The 17,744-nt window shown below is 37.6% G+C and overlaps 2 protein-coding genes across 2 annotated transcripts; one reads left to right on the top strand and one right to left on the bottom strand.

Moving 5' to 3' along the window:
* The first annotated feature begins 8,293 nt into the window (after positions 1–8,293).
* Positions 8,294–17,471, top strand: LOC107567678 (nucleoside diphosphate-linked moiety X motif 8-like). The gene is made up of 4 exons (XM_016253390.1): positions 8,294–8,311; positions 8,372–8,503; positions 16,978–17,055; positions 17,165–17,471. The coding sequence occupies exons 1-4, from the start codon at positions 8,294–8,296 to the stop codon at positions 17,378–17,380; spliced, it is 444 nt and encodes a 147-aa protein (XP_016108876.1). The 3' UTR covers positions 17,381–17,471.
* Positions 10,333–11,621, bottom strand: LOC107567685 (ribonuclease 3-like). The gene is made up of 2 exons (XM_016253401.1): positions 11,246–11,621; positions 10,333–10,729 (listed from the first exon to the last, which is right to left on the bottom strand). Exons 1-2 carry the CDS (start codon positions 11,471–11,473, stop codon positions 10,571–10,573), a joined length of 387 nt encoding a protein of 128 aa, XP_016108887.1. The 5' UTR covers positions 11,474–11,621; the 3' UTR covers positions 10,333–10,570.
* Positions 17,472–17,744: the final 273 nt, after the last annotated feature.

Genomic DNA, 17,744 nt, shown 5'->3' with positions numbered 1-17,744 from the left:
GCAGCCTATTTCTTGGAGCTGATTGTGCGAGACTCTGTAAAGCGCCAGCAGGCCGGTCTGTTGGTCCAGATAAACCCCGATGCGCTTGGCTTTGGGAGCGACCAGCGTGGTTTCATTCCCATCATGCCACATAGAGAAGGCCTTGCCGGACCAGTACAGGCTCCAGGACTGCGTGTTGTGACCCAGTCTGGCTCTGTCGTCTTCATGTCCTTATATGCCACGCCAATTGTTATCTGGAAATAGCAAATGAATCAGTGTCATGAAACCAAAGAAATAAATGCACACACAGAGCTCTACACGATCACTGAGACTTATCTCTGAACCAGACGGGAGCTATAAGTGAACTATCATGACTTTGGATAAAGCTTCCGCTTAATAAATTATTTTTTTTACAGAATGAAAAATCGTTGCAAGAGAGGCCTCTATATCTGTATGTTTTTTCAGCATGGGCAGCACTTGTTAAACTATTTTACCTGACTTAACGGAAACACCTGACTTCAATACTTTCTCCATGACTTATTTTAGTCGATAAATAAATGAAAAAATACAAAGATGTGTCTACACTCTTAAAAATAAAGGTGCTTCACGATGCCATAGAAGAACCTTTTTGTCTAAATGGTTCCATAAAGAACCTTCAACATCTGAAGAACCTTTCTGTTTCACAAAAGGTTCTTTGTGGCGAAATAAGGTTCTTCAGATTATAAAAAGTTGAGAAAGATATGGTTCTTTAAAGAGCCTTTGACTGAATAGTTCTTTGTGGAACCAAAAATGGTTGCATCGCTTGAAGAACCGTTTGAAGCACCTTTATTTTTAAGAGTGTATTATCTGCTTAACAGGATTCTTTATCTACAGTGCATGCATAATCGATATCCTGATCATATTTTTTACCAAGCACATATCCAGACCACATCAATCTTAAGAACTGCTATTCATTTTGCATATAATTATTTATAAGATATATATAATTTATAACTAGGGCTGCAAGTGAAACATGCCGTATTTCTTTTACAGGTAAAATAAACCAAAAAAAAAAGAGATTAACACACTGAAAAGTTAAAAAATTATTAAATGCCCCTGAAAAGAGTGCAATACTATAGAAATAGCAAAATAAAGACGTGACCACTGAAAAAGAAATGCTCAACGGGGCAGCAGGCGTCACAAAAAATGGAAAGATATTAACTTCAAAAGACTTAAGAATTCATGTGTTAACCCAAGAATGAAACCAGCGGGAACCCTTTAGTCTCCAGCACCTCCTTGTTCCAGAACTCTCTGCAGCCTCAGACAAACAGTCCGAAGTGATGTCAGGTTTGTGAACGAATCACTCTTTTGAACCGATTCTTTTTAGTGAACTGGATTGACCAGTTCACCAAAATCGGACTGAAGCGTCTGCATCAGTTTACGGCTCGAGCAGCACAGATCTACAAGTTCCTCAAATCGAATCTGCCTGACAGTCGCTCCAATTTGAAATGAGCTGTCAGAAAGCACCAGTTCACAGAAACAAATCTCGTCCCTTTTTGCCAAAAGGAAATAATAATGTAAATGATGTTGTTTCTTGCACAGACTGATCATTTCGCTTCATAAGACCTCAATATATCTTCAGGAGCACCTTGACCGTAAGGCTTTTTGTGTGTCAAAACATAATCATTAATTTAAAGTTGCAAATTGCTGGTTCTCTGCACAGAGTCGCCTTGCGATATCCATCAGACAGACGAATGTGACGGAAAGCACTGTTGTAATCCAGTGTGGGCTTGATGCGGACTAAAAGGGAACGCACACTGTTAAATATGAAAAAAGAACAAAAAATGGCCAACAAAATAAATGAAGTTGAAAATCATACAGTCTCACATTTAAGCATTTCCTCTCTGGTTTTAGGTGCTGGATTTGACACACAAAAGGATGCTGATGATAAAGAGGTTTAAACTGCATTAAATATAATGGGTGAATCTCATGAAACATGTCTAGGTCACATTTCACCCATCCAAAAATTGTGTGGTATTATATGCATATTTTAGGACCATTAAGATTTTGTATTTTTTAAATTTATGAATGAAATGAAGATCAAGACCTGGATTGGCAGAGGGACAAGCTTGTGTCTCGTGATGTTCTTGTGTTGCAACAGAGGAAGCTTGGACTTTGGGTTTAACATCTGGTTTCGTAGTGTCCAACTTAACTTCTGTAACTGAGAAGAAAACCGATTACAATCTACACTGTAAAAAATGACAGTGAATTTAACGGTAAAATACTGTAAAAATGCTACAGTAAAAACCTGTTAAATGGTTAACGGTAAATTCCCCTACTATATACGGTGAAAAACTGTATTGGACGTTACATGTATTAGACATTAATTTTACGGTAGTATACCGTTTTTGGAAGTGAAGAAGGCTGTATAATTTACAGTGAATAACCGTAAATTGACATTCCCAGAATTCCCTGCGTTACATTTCAAATTTGATGTTTTTTTGTTGAAATAACTATTTCTTCTTAGTTTTTTCTTATCAGTTTTGTACATTAGGGTTGTGTGTTACACCTAATGTTGTTAAATTAATGTGTATTGCATTATTTCAGTTAATGAAATTGCGGTATTTAACTGTAAATTTAAGTTAAAACCGTAAAACCTAAAACGTTGCTACCGTATTGTTTACGATAAAATTCCGGCAACCACAGCTGCCGTTTTTTTTACTGTAAATTTTACTGACTTTTTTTTACAGTGCAGCAAGACGAACTCCTTGTGAATCCTGTGATGACAAACTCAGTGCATACCTGTGTTTTGTGAGGACTGCTGGAGATGAGACCTCCATCACACGACTGACCGGATGAATGTGCATCACTGACTGCAGGATGACACGAGACGGTCAAACGCATCCTAACCGATCTATACAGCACTAATGCATCAGCTTAGTATTTGCAAAGGTCAAATTCACGACCACGCTTATCTGAAACCTGGCTGTGACGTCAAAATAAAGCACGACTTTTATTTGCACTGCATTGTCTATTTGCATAGATAATGTACATTATAGTAAGCATAAAATAACATAACTGAGCCACTAAATTCTGCAATTGGTCAAATGCAAATGTGCACATGACATAATAAATAAGCATCTGTTATGCTGCTTGACAGCCACAAACAGCCTACAGTTAGTATAATGAAGTATCCAGCAAAATAATTATTTATGCTAATTATTAGTTATATTCATGTATTTGTTTATTGCCATTTATGGTAACACTTAAAGCCTTTATGTACAATGCATTAGGTTTGTTTATCATGTGTTTTAATAAATTATACTTTCTAAAGATGTAACAGCAAATAGATTATAATGTATTATACCTGTGGTTACAATTATTAATGAGATCATACAATGTGCATTACAAAGCATTGCAACTACTTTTAAAATGCATTATATATAAAAGCTTTAAGTAAAGTGTTACCCAATGTATCATTTTGCTAAAATCAATAAGGCCATGCATTATAGTGATTTTACCATGGTTATGTAGAGAGTTTGACTTTTATCAAATTATTTATGTCAAAACATCTTCAGTGAATATCACAGGTTTGTAACGTGCATCTAGTGTAGACAGACAAACTACTCAAATTATTTACAGCTTTAATTTCAAAATATAATTGTTGTACATCAACAACAAGTCTTTTCATTCAGAAACGAAACATCACTGCCTCTTTAAGAGAGATGTTAATGAATGCATAAATGTATGCACTGTTCTCCATATCTTTCTTTTAACATGCTTTTTTCATTGTCAGCAGTGTTGGGGAAAGTTACTTTTAAAAGTAATGCATTACAATATTGCGTCACTTCCTAAAAAAGTAACTAATTGCATTACTTTTGTGTTACTTTTTCTCATCTGGGCTGGGCTTGCTTGTTTGTTTTTAATATAAAAAAGTTATATTTTTGGCAAATGTAAAAGCCCTTTCACCCAAAGTGAAATGAATAAGCCTCAGGTTTATTCAAAAATGCAAATTCAAAAAGCTCAATCAAATCTTTCTACTTTGTTAATTTTGAGGAATAATCATTTCTGTAAAGGTATATTTACTTTTTACTGAAGTGTGATGATTGAGTACTTTATATAACACTGACAAATACATACATTTAAAAAAAAAAATTAATACAAAGACCTAAAGTATCAATACAATAGTGTGTTTTATTAGACAGAGTTGCATGCAATTTGTTATATACATACAAAGTGCTTAGAGTCATTTGAGGATTACAGCCTGTTTAATATGAAATAATATCAGACAAATGCTGGCCTCACCTCAGCCTCGTTTTTGTTCTGTTCGGTTGTGTGAAATTATCAGCACTGTATATTTGACCAGTATCCCTGGCACTCTCCTACACTGTGCTTGTTTTACTTGTTGTATGGATCTTGCATGAATCCTTGCTTTCCTTTTTTCTCATATAACACAATAATTTCAATACAAATCAATATTTCGTGTCCACAGTTATTTATTTGGTATGTAGCCGTGTAACAAGCAGGATAACGTACAGTTATCATGTCGTTATTGCAAAATAAAACCCTTTTAGGCGAGTCATGTGGCTGGTTGCATAAACTGCTTAGACTAGTCTTACCAGTTAGTCATTTGATTTTTTAACTAGTCGTAACTTCATCAGTTAAAAAAAACCAGATGGGTCTAATATGAATCTGAAAAGTAAGACAGATTATCCCTTGACTAACTGCTAGTTAGTCAAACTAGTACTTAATGGATGTGGATGTGTTTATGCTCCCTGCTCTTTTGAGAGAATACACACATAATCCCTTATGTACATTATTTTTTATCTTTTTTTACATGTTGTGGTGAAACATAACGTTCTTGACAGGTTTTGTGAGATTCACCCAACGTGATCAAATGTTTAGATGCAGTCACGTTTGTTGCTCTTCATCTGGACGCACCACCTGATGGCCTTTGTGTCCAAAAAGGCTACACTCGTCACATATGCATTGTTTGTCCTCACAGCGGTACATTGCATTGAGGACATTCATATGAGCCCTTCGTCGCTGTCTGATCCCAGTGCTTCTGGATACAGAGCAGGCAGTAACTGTGTCCACAGGGAAGAGTAGCAGGGTCCTTAAGGACGTCCAAGCATATGGAGCAAGCAAACGCCTCTGGAGCCCAGGCAGTCGTAGCCATGATGTTGAAGACAGGTAGATGAACAATGCAGGCTTTCTGCAAAAGCACAGGCAACGGCTTTTCACATTTCATTTAAAACCAGTACGGGTGTGGTTAAAACTAGTAGTACAAGTTCTTTGGATGGTTCTAGGTGAGCACTACACACATTTTCCATGACCAAAATGACACAGCTAGAATAAAATTAAAGGAAGGCTGACAAACCTGTGCATCTGGTCAGGGATCGGGTGGTTTGAAATGTGGAGATCATACAATGTGCATTACAAAGCATTGCAACTACTTTTAAAATGCATTATATATAAAAGCTTTAAGTAAAGTGTTACCCAATGTATCATTTTGCTAAAATCAATAAGGCCATGCATTATAGTGATTTTACCATGGTTATGTAGAGAGTTTGACTTTTATCAAATTATTTCATGCATGAATCCTTGCTTTCCTTTTTTCTCATATAACACAATCATATTCTTGCTCTTGTGAATTTATTTGGATGTTAAATGCGAGCTGTCTCTTTAATACCGCGTGGTTTATATACATGTTGCTGCTGATTGGGCTGACATGGTTGACACACCCACCAAACAAGAGAAAACGCATCTCAATCTTGTTTGTGGTGTTTATAAGAGGGGGAAACCCATGATGGATGCTGGTCTCTAGACCTATAATAACTTCACAGCATGCTACAAAGATTTGTGTTTAGTCATTTTGTTGACATGTTCATGTCTTGCATCAGTAGTTGGTCAAACGATAAGAAAAAAATTATGCAGAAAGACCAATACATAAAAATCCTCTTGTGCTTTACTCACCCTCATGCTGTCCCAGATGACTCTGTTTCTTCAGATAAATACAAATGAAGATTGTTTATGAATTATTTCCATCTCTGTGAGTCTAATGCTAGTATAATGGACCTCTATAGGTGACCACACAACATGACAGTAATTCACTCGACTCCAGTTGATGAACCAATGTTCAAACAAAACGATAGGTGTGTGTGTGTAAGACAAACAATTAAACACTGTCTTTACACTAACAGTCACTTCTAGTGATATGTCATACAATTGAAATGAACCTTTTTCTGTAAACTTGCCTAGGTTTGTTACATAACATGCTTTCTGGGGGAAAAAAAAAAGTAGACACAATTATTCCTGACAAGAGATGTCAAAAATAGTCTGCAAACATCCTTAATCAATATCCCCCGAAGATTCGAAACTCAGAGAGCGAACCGAATGACGATTCGAGACTCAGAGAGCGAACCGAACGATGATTCGAGACTCGGACTCGGAGAGCGATCCGAACGACGATTCGAGACTCAGAGAGCGAACCGAACGACGATTCGAGACTCGGAGAGCGAACCGAACGAAGATTCGAGACTCGGACTCGGAGAGCGAACCGAACGACGATTCGAGACTCAGAGAGCAAACCGAACGAAGATTCGAGACTCGGAGAGCGAACCGAACGAAGATTCGAGACTCGGAGAGCGAACCGAACGACGATTCGAGACTCGGAGAGCAAACTGAACGACGATTCGAAACTCGGAGAGCGAACCGAACGAAGATTCGAGACTCGGACTCGGAGAGCGAACCGAACGACGATTCGAGACTCAGAGAGCAAACCGAACGACGATTCGAAACTCGGAGAGCGAACCGAACGAAGATTCGAGACTCGGACTCGGAGAGCGAACCGAACGACGATTCGAGACTCAGAGAGCAAACCGAACGACGATTCAATAAATAAATTTGTGAACGAGATGCTTTAACAGCTGTTAAAAGAGAACAACAGTAAATAATTACAAATAAAACATGATATGTGATATGTTTTGCTTTAATAAATTTGCTATTGATGCTTAGCTAAATCGATTTATGTGACTAATAAATCTAAACATTGAAGTGCGCAGTAATTTAATCAATGGTCGAAGAAGAAGCTGCTTCTGTCACAACATCCGGCAAATCTTGTTATTTTAAGGTGAGTGATTAACTGCGTTTGTCTCCTTTTAAAAATGGTTTATTATGACTTATTCATTAAAACTTAAAACCAACATTTGCTCATATCGCCGTGGATTATAATTTCGTATAATACGTTTCACGTGTTTTTAAAAGAATAAATGGCTGATCACTAAGTTAACAGTGTTATGTTAATATATGATAGCGAGTAGTTACTAATATGCTTAATGTTGTTTGCCCCTCTGTATGTTTCTCTCATGTTCTTTATATACTGCCACAAGGTTGCTGTCTCAGTCTCAGTTGTTCCAACAAAGCCTGCTTGGATTGGTTTGAAATCCTGTAACCCAGAGTTTGTTCAGCTAGCGTCTTGGTACAGGCCTCCAAGTCTTCCACATTTAGGCTTCAGACCGATAAACCAGAGGAATCCGCTTTGCTGTTAATGCTGAACTGTGTTTTTAACAGGATGTTTAGGACTGCGCACATGAAGACTTGCCTAAAGCAGCTCAGACTGGTGTTGATGCTCAGGGACACTCGTATCCAGCATGAACAGACGATCTGCAGCCGCGCTTCTTTGAGACGAGATGATGATATGCAGCGGTGGGAACAACACGGGCTCTTCTGCTCCAGCACCGCTCTAACATCTCCTCACATCCACTGCCCCGTTTCTAGATGATTCTCTCTAGTTCTGGACTCCTGCAAACGTGTATGCCCAAAGGCCACGATACAGATATGCATCAGCACTCATTTACTATTAACACACATGAATTTTGGCTGTATTAAGTGGGTACACATATCAAATACTGTCTTGCTGTTTTTACGCATCTCGCCCTCACGAAGCCTCACCAATCAAAGGACAAAAGTGGAGGAATGCCAGAGTTCTCCTGAAAGCGGTATTAAAAGACAAACATGCTACTACGCCTTAAAACGCGGCATAAATAGCACGAGCAGCTTCCGTTGGTTGTGTAGCATTGGTCCAGGCCTGTGGAAGAGTCATTTTAAAGCTGTAGTGCAAACTCGCGGGCTGCACAGAAATGCACATCAGCGGACTGTGATGGACGAGTGCTTGTCTGCAGGGAACGAGGCTCACTGCAAGCCAACGCTGCTCTGTACGCTCGGGAAGAGAAGAGCTGGGACGCGGTGCTGGTGTGTCTGTGTGCCGTGAGCGGAGATCCCGCGCTGCTCTTCACCTTCAGATCTACCAAACTGAAGGGCAGACACAAAGGAGATGTCAGGTATGCATCACGTCCAGCGCTAAAGCTCCTCTGAGCTCGTTCAAACGCCCTTCTCATGCCTGTCGTGTTAGTTTCGCGGGGGAAAGAAAGACCGGTCTGTCAGAACTGTTGTAGACACGGCTCTCAGAGAAGCTTGTGAGGAGCTGGGAATCCACATCACTGAAGATAAAGTGTGGGGTGTGCTGAAACCCCTGCATGATATGGTGAGTGTGCACTTTCATGTTAGCACAGCATTTGTGACTCTGGACCACAAAACCAGTCATAAGGGTACATTTTTGGAAATTGAGATTTATGCATCATCTGAAAGCTGAATAAATAAGCTTTCCATTGATGTATGGTTTGTTAGGATAGCACAATATTTGAAAATCTGGAATCTGAGGGTGCAAAAAAATCTAAATATTGAGAAAATCATCTTTAAAGTTGTTCAAATGAAGTTCTTAGCAATGCATATTACTAATCAAAAATTAAGTTTTGATATATTTACGGTAGGACATTTACAAAATATCTTCATGGAACATGATCTTTACTTAATATCCTAATGATTTTTGGCATAAAAGAAAAATCTATAATTGTGACCCATACAATGTATTGTTGGCTATTGCTACAAATATCCCCCAGCGACTTAGCACTGCTTTTGTGCTGCAGGGTCACATATGTGATGTTGAGTATAAAGTTTGGAAACTTAATCAAAATGATTAATATTTAAAATGCATGCGGTATTAGGCTGGAAACATACTTTTCTCAATCTCAAGTATGCGAATGCAGACAGAAGTGTTTGGCCAGTGCGCTGTGATTGAACATAATTCACATGCTCTCTTGCATTGGTCTGTCGGTAATGAAGCTCAGTGGGGCGATAGAGTCACATCCAGATGTTTCTGACATTAAACTGGATGTGTTATGCTCTGACATGCACTGTGAGCGGTAATGTCTTATATAGACAGGTGTGTGGCTTTGCTAATCAAGTCCAATCAGTATAATCAAACACAGCTGGACTCAAATGAAGGTGTAGAACCATCTCAAGGATGATCAGAAGAAATGGACAGCACCTGAGTTAAATATATGAGTGTCACAGCAAAGGGTCTGAATACTTAGGACCATGTGATATTTCAGTTTTTCTTTTTTAATAAATCTGCAAAAATGTCAACAATTCTGTGTTTTTTTGTCAATATGGGGTGCTGTGTGTACATTGAGGAAAAAAAAATTAACTTAAATGATTTTAGCAAATGGCTGCAATATAACAAAGAGTGAAAAATTTAAGGGGGTCTGAATACTTTCCGTACCCACTGTATATATATGTGTTATGTAAAATTCTTTGAAGTGTTTTTTTTTTGACAGAAAATGAAGTTTATGATTACAAGAACAAATCTGACAACGGGCTCAAAAATCTAGGAAAAACAAGTTTTCATTCCCCATTGATACAGCATAAACTCAATTTTCAAGTCATTTTACATTTGCATCGCAAGTAAATTACCTTGATTTAAGAATGTTTAGATATTTCTATCGGGAAACAAAAATACAGAGGAAGATATACATCTTTTTTTTGCAGCCCATGCAACATTTAATGCCGTTACTTTATGAATTTAAGTCTTTCTGCTCTAATTTAACGCCTTATTTGTGGAAGTGAATTAAGGCTTTTTAAGACCCACAAAAACCCTGATTATAAATTACGTTTTTGCTGAACTGCTAAAATTGAAAATTAAGAACATGCATTTTTTTTCTTCAGTTTGTTTGAATCTAACACTGAAACTGATGACCTAAAATGAGCTTTACATATTTTGCACAAAGCTACCTTCTCGTGAAGTGAAAGCAAATGCAAATGTCCTCATAACTGATGTAATTTTTCCAAACTGTACATGTGAAGCTGACCAGACACAATAAAGAGCATCATTTTCCAGTGACAAGATTTTCCATTTATTCGGTTTCATCACAAAAACACGTTCTCTGCCAGCAACAGAACACAAGCCTTCAGAAATAAAAGACGTAACTGGGCCTGGTAAAACTTTAAAGCAAAGAAAAAAAACATTTATAAAAGATAAAATAATTTTACAGCATGCATGAAACATTTACAAGTTTAAAACAATGATGGCGTTCAGTCAAATGCATCAATTCACGTGTGTGCATGCTTTCTGGTTTCACTGTCATGCAAAGGCCATCGCTTTACCCAATCAAGGGGGACGTGGTTGAAGAAATTACAAAAGTACTAATAGATATGCCTTATCGAGATGATATTGCTGTAACGGAAACATGAGAAGTGAAATGAACGGAGCGCGTCATGTGCTGGTGGCTGCGGTGAAGACGGGGCCCGTATAAACGCCGTCTCCAGCCACTTCTCCCATCGCCTGCAGAGCCACCGTCGCTGCCATCGCCTTCGCATGCTTCTTATTGGGACTGGCTGTCTGAGGCTGATAATCACATCCGTTCACCACCACCTGATAAACACACACACATCTGACTGACAGCAAACACATCTGTGCATTCAGCCCCAAATCCATAACGTCAAAACCAATTCTTTAGCATTAACAGATCACAAATGAAGATCAGTCTTATATACTTTCAATTAAAGGATGCATGATGTATTCAAGTCCGTAAGCATGCGCCAAACCTGTAATGGGAAGCATTTATAAAGCAGCTGTAGTCAATAAAAGATCAACTTTAAGTGCTCCCTGTGGTTTTTCACTTATTTTCTATGAAATGCACTCCCCTACAAAATCCCCATAACCACTCTAGAATGATTAATTATTTCCAAATATTCAAGTCATATAGTGAACATTATTTTCGTTTTTTCCATATGGCAGAACAACTAAATATTGTGCAGCTGCAGTTTCAATTATAATATTCCAACATCTACATTCACAATTCATTTGAAACTACTGGTTTTATTTTAGTGTGTTTTACATCCTTTTTAATGACGATATTTAATAGTCCCTCTAAAACTCAGCACTAACCTTGAAGAGGAAGTTCTTGCGGTGGTCTGGTCCGCTGTGGTGCACCATCACAAACTCAGGCTGTGGCCACTTCTTCTTATTGCACATCTCCATCAGAGCAGACACCGGATGCTTCCCTGCACAATTAACATCATATCCACATTCCCATAAACCCGCTGGAGTGGAGACTTGGGTAGGGTTAGGATTGTCAACCCACATTTTTTTTAAATGGAACAGTTTATTGAACATTTAGGCAAATCTAAAAGTCTAAAGAAACAAGTGTTGTTTGCTAGTTTTTGTTTGATCCATCAGGCGTTTATGGCTCATATAATCTGATATAGTGAGAATATGGAGGAAAAACAGCTCAATTTTATTCTGAGACTGAAACTTAGCAAAAATGTGACACTGGAGCACAAAACCAGTCATAAGGGTCAATTTTGTGAAATTGAGATTTATGCATCATCTGAAAGCTGAATAAATAAGCTTTCCATTGATGTATGGTTTGTTAGGATAGCACAATATTTGAAAATCTGGAATCTGAGGGTGCAAAAAAATCTAAATATTGAGAAAATCATCTTTAAAGTTGTTCAAATGAAGTTCTTAGCAATGCATATTACTAATCAAAAATTAAGTTTTGATATATTTACGGTAGGACATTTACAAAATATCTTCATGGAACATGATCTTTACTTAATATCCTAATGATTTTTGGCATAAAAGAAAAATCTATAATTGTGACCCATACAATGTATTGTTGGCTATTGCTACAAATATCCCCCAGCGACTTACACTGCTTCTGTGCTGCAGGGTCACATTTGTGATGTTGAGTATAAAGTTTGGAAACTTAATCAAAATGATTAATATTTAAAATGCATGCGGTATTAGGCTGGAAACATACTTTTCTCAATCTCAAGTATGCGAATGCAGACAGAAGTGTTTGGCCAGTGCGCTGTGATTGAACATAATTCACGTGCTCTCTTGCATTGGTCTGTCGGTAATAAAAGCAAACATGATGCTATTTGAGAACGGAAACTGAATGAATGATGATATATTTTGATGTGTATCAAATATCAAATATGTGACCACAAAACCAGTCACAAGGGTCAATTTTCGAAATTGAGATTTATACATCATCTGAAAGATGAATAAATAAGCTTTCCATTGATGTATGTTTTGTTTTTGGCCGAGATACAACTATTTGAAAATCTGGAATCTGAGGGTGCAAAAAAATCTAAATATTGAGAAAATCATCTTTAAAGTTGTCCAAATGAAGTTCTTAGCAATGCATATTACTAATCAAAAATTAAGTTTTGATATATTTACGGTAGGACATTTACAAAATATCTTCATGGAACATGATCTTTACTTAATATCCTAATGATTTTTGGCATAAAAGAAAAATCTATAATTGTGACCCATACAATGTATTGTTGGCTATTGCTACAAATATCCCCCAGCGACTTAGCACTGCTTTTGTGCTGCAGGGTCACATATGTGATGTTGAGTATAAAGTTTGGAAACTTAATCAAAATGATTAATATTTAAAATGCATGCGGTATTAGGCTGGAAACATACTTTTCTCAATCTCAAGTATGCGAATGCAGACAGAAGTGTTTGGCCAGTGCGCTGTGATTGAACATAATTCACATGCTCTCTTGCATTGGTCTGTCGGTAATGAAGCTCAGTGGGGCGATAGAGTCACATCCAGATGTTTCTGACATTAAACTGGATGTGTTATTATTCAGGTGAGTTATTATACTCATATTAGAAAGATGTGGACTTCGAAGGCCGTAAAGGTCAAACTGAGCATTGTTAAATAGGACGATCAAGCCTATGGAGGATTGGTCTTGTTGACCGCACAGAATCTATTGGAAGAGAACTGAACTGGACGATAAACTGTCTGATTTTTATTGTCCTCTTGCATTATCAGCACACGTTTGATGAGTCTCAGTCACACGTCAGTAAACAGCGCTGTGAGATCCAGTGTGAAGTGCCTGAATTCAGCGAAGAACTCAGATGACTCGGTGATTTAAACTAGTTTAAAGTCCGATGAAACAGCGCTGACAAACGGCAGAAGCACTGTGTGCAACGATACAGTCAGAAGACTTTCCAATCTACAAATCGCCATCATTTACCATGGATGTGCTCTGTGCACAAGCGTAGTGATGAACTTCCGCTGTCGCCAGAAGTCGGGATATCAGTTTCAGGTTTACTTTCACGTCGCCCAAAATGGCAGTATTTACTAGATGTCTCCAAGATCTGCCTAAAATAAGCATCAGTGATGTTCATCATATCGTATCCAACAAGCAAGCAGAACAAGGGACTCTACATATCAAGCTATCTGCACAAATACTAGTGTAATCTTCTGGCGACAGCGGAAACTACGTCACTACGCTTGTGCACAGAGCCTATTTACTGTAGTAACACTTAACTGCACCATGGTATTTTGGCAGAAATGTGGGATATGCATATCTAATTTTATTATATTATAAATGTAGACCTGTATTAAAGGAGTAATATAATTACAGTATTTTTTGTGATTAAGCTATAGCGTTTGTGCATTTATACTAAATGTATTTAGATTACTGTTTTTTAAATACAAATAGAAACCATATAGTTACATTTTTACCATGGCATCGAGGTGCTATATGTGTGGTTTTAACTGTGGTTATTATGATCTAAGTGTATGCTACTAGTGGTTCATTTTAATAAAACTCAAACAGTCAAAATAACTCAATTTCACCATATAAAAATTAGGTTATTACAATTTTTGCAGATGTTACTGCTTTTGATAATGAACATAAATTTACATTGCATCCAAACTCAAGCTACTACTACTATCAGCTCAAGCTACTGTCAAATGTGCATTTCTAAGAGACAAAAAAATGTAGTATTATTAATATTGCAGCCTGCACTGCAAACTGTGCTGAAGATACACGTCATCAAAGTCAGGAACACAATCCTGTTTCATGATTTGAAACAATATCACTCATTAGAACATGCAGAAACTAAGAAATTAATTCTTCTACTAAGATATTTATTTTTTAAAGGAAAAATGACTGGAAAAGTGTAAAGAATTAAAAAGCGTGACGTGTTTGTCATGTTCTGACCATAAAGAGTAGTTTAAAGTAACGGTCTGGTTAAGCAAGAATCTGCCTTTAAACTTGAAAGAAATACAAATTTGAAATTTATCATGATTATTATTGATATCGACTGAAATTAAAAATATATATATATTGTCATAATTTTTTGGGCCGTATCACCCAGCCCTAACTATCTAAGTAATAATCTATTAAGATTAACATTTAAACCACTTTAAAGCTTTTTTTTTTTTTGGTAACTTGAGACATTTGATTAAGTTGAAACACAATACTTACATTTAAAATTGTAATCAGGCATTTTCTCTCAAAACAAAAAAATCCTGTCGTCACTGGAGTGCAATGAATCTTGGGATAGTCTGGGCCACAAAGGATCCATCTGTTGTGTCCTTCTTGGTTCGGGAAACAAAAGACGCGTTTTGAGAATGCATTTGAAGGAGCCTTCGAGTTAGCACAGCCTTCATCGTGCCGCTCCGAATGCAGCCTGTGATTTAAACTAGTTTAAAGTCCGATGAAACAGCGCTGACAAACGGCAGAAGCACTGTGTGCAACGATACAGTCAGAAGACTTTCCAATCTACAAATCGCCATCATTTACCATGGATGTGCTCTGTGCACAAGCGTAGTGATGAACTTCCGCTGTCGCCAGAAGTCGGGATATCAGTTTCAGGTTTACTTTCACGTCGCCCAAAATGGCAGTATTTACTAGATGTCTCCAAGATCTGCCTAAAATAAGCATCAGTGATGTTCATCATATCGTATCCAACAAGCAAGCAGAACAAGGGACTCTACATATCAAGCTATCTGCACAAATACTAGTGTAATCTTCTGGCGACAGCGGAAACTACGTCACTACGCTTGTGCACAGAGCCTATTTACTGTAGTAACACTTAACTGCACCATGGTATTTTGGCAGAAATGTGGGATATGCATATCTAATTTTATTATATTATTAATGTAGACCTGTATTAAAGGAGTAATATAATTACAGTATTTTTTGTGATTAAGCTATAGCGTTTGTGCATTTATACTAAATGTATTTAGATTACTGTTTTTTAAATACAAATAGAAACCATATAGTTACATTTTTACCATGGCATCGAGGTGCTATATGTGTGGTTTTAACTGTGGTTATTATGATCTAAGTGTATGCTACTAGTGGTTCATTTTAATAAAACTCAAACAGTCAAAATAACTCAATTTCACCATATAAAAATTAGGTTATTACAATTTTTGCAGATGTTACTGCTTTTGATAATGAACATAAATTTACATTGCATCCAAACTCAAGCTACTACTACTATCAGCTCAAGCTACTGTCAAATGTGCATTTCTAAGAGACAAAAAAATGTAGTATTATTAATATTGCAGCCTGCACCGCAAACTGTGCTGAAGATACACGTCATCAAAGTCAGGAACACAATCCTGTTTCATGATTTGAAACAATATCACTCATTAGAACATGCAGAAACTAAGAAATTAATTCTTCTACTAAGATATTTATTTTTTAAAGGAAAAATGACTGGAAAAGTGTAAAGAATTAAAAAGCGTGACGTGTTTGTCATGTTCTGACCATAAAGAGTAGTTTAAAGTAACGGTCTGGTTAAGCAAGAATCTGCCTTTAAACTTGAAAGAAATACAAATTTGAAATTTATCATGATTATTATTGATATCGACTGAAATTAAAAATATATATATATTGTCATAATTTTTTGGGCCGTATCACCCAGCCCTAACTATCTAAGTAATAATCTATTAAGATTAACATTTAAACCACTTTAAAGCTTTTTTTTTTTTTGGTAACTTGAGACATTTGATTAAGTTGAAACACAATACTTACATTTAAAATTGTAATCAGGCATTTTCTCTCAAAACAAAAAAATCCTGTCGTCACTGGAGTGCAATGAATCTTGGGATAGTCTGGGCCACAAAGGATCCATCTGTTGTGTCCTTCTTGGTTCGGGAAACAAAAGACGCGTTTTGAGAATGCATTTGAAGGAGCCTTCGAGTTAGCACAGCCTTCATCGTGCCGCTCCGAATGCAGCCTCTGAATTACTGAGACACTTGAGTCTTCAAACTCTTGCTCTGCCATGACACTAGTTGACCTGAAAGAGAAAGCTGACCATAAAAGAAGGCATTTACGCTAATTCCTGCCACAGCGCCCCTTTCTGCAGTGCTGTGAATGCAGTGTGTACTTGCATTGGGTTATGAGATGAGCTCCGACTCACTTTAGATGCATCTGTGTTCCTGTACTCACGTAGAGTACGTTTCAACAAAACATGAAAATGAACAGGGCTTTTTCTCAAAACTCATTGATCAGAAAATGTCAGTCTTCTCTCTGGTGACGTGTGCAGGATTTCTCCAATAATTTTGTGCACTTAAACTCCGCCCCTGCAAGCACATCTGCCACGCCCACATCTCAACAACCAATCAACAACAGCGTAGAACCAATTTTTTTCTTTGTTGATAATCTGTTGTCTTGTAATCTGTTTCACTGTGACTGTAAAGCTGGTACTGGTGTACCGAAATGGAAAGATGCATGGTTTTTCATGGGTATGAATGCTCATTTGACTCTATTCAATGCACCTGAATGTATTTCTGGAGTGAAAATCAGTGTAATTCTCCAGTTGAATGTCTATTTTTACCTAATTTGCAGTCTGGAATGATGATTGCGCCTGTAATAGCCAATCTCGGACCATTGGAGGCGCTCTCTTTTCGACCTAATCCGAGTGAGGTATAGCACAGTCTGCATCCCATCACAATCTATTCAGTTCTTCGAAATCGTGGCAGTGTGTTTGTCCTCAGATAAGACTGGAGTAACACTGCATTTCTTCCTCTGACAGGTGGAAGAGATTTTTACCCTGACGTTTGAGCATCTATGTCAACCCCAAAACAGAGGCTACACACACTTCCGCACTGGAGACCGTTATGGGTACACACTCCCGGTGTTTCACAGCCCTAAGCATCGAGTCTGGGGTCTTACAGCAGTGGCTCTGGATCACACGCTTAAAATTATTATGCCACCAAAGCAGCTGTTGGACCACAGCGTGGTTCAGTAGCACCTTCAGCAGACAGACTGCTTGTAAATCATAGTGGTCCATATAAAACTTCATTTTCAGTTTCCAAAAGATGTTTGTGGTTCAATATGACACAGCCATTTCTCTGAGATTCTCCCATTGGTATGTTTAGGGTGTTGGGTTCGTGACGACTGCAACAGAATGAGTACAGTGTGCTCATATTGCAAATGTAGTATATCATTCAGGTGTTCTATACATATAGAAAACATGTATACTTGGGCACAGTATGCATGCTATCCACATTATTTTTCGACGTGGAAGTCAGTTGTTTTCTGTGAATGTGTGAGACTTCTGCTTCATTAGCCGCTAATGACAAAAATGACAAAGTGCGGTAAATGGTAAAACG

The sequence above is a fragment of the Sinocyclocheilus grahami genome, unplaced genomic scaffold (genome assembly GCF_001515645.1).
Source record: "Sinocyclocheilus grahami isolate Dianchi unplaced genomic scaffold, SAMN03320097.WGS_v1.1 scaffold1180.1, whole genome shotgun sequence".
Lineage (NCBI taxonomy): Eukaryota > Metazoa > Chordata > Actinopteri > Cypriniformes > Cyprinidae > Sinocyclocheilus > Sinocyclocheilus grahami.
This window is presented reverse-complemented; position numbering and strand designations above follow the sequence as displayed.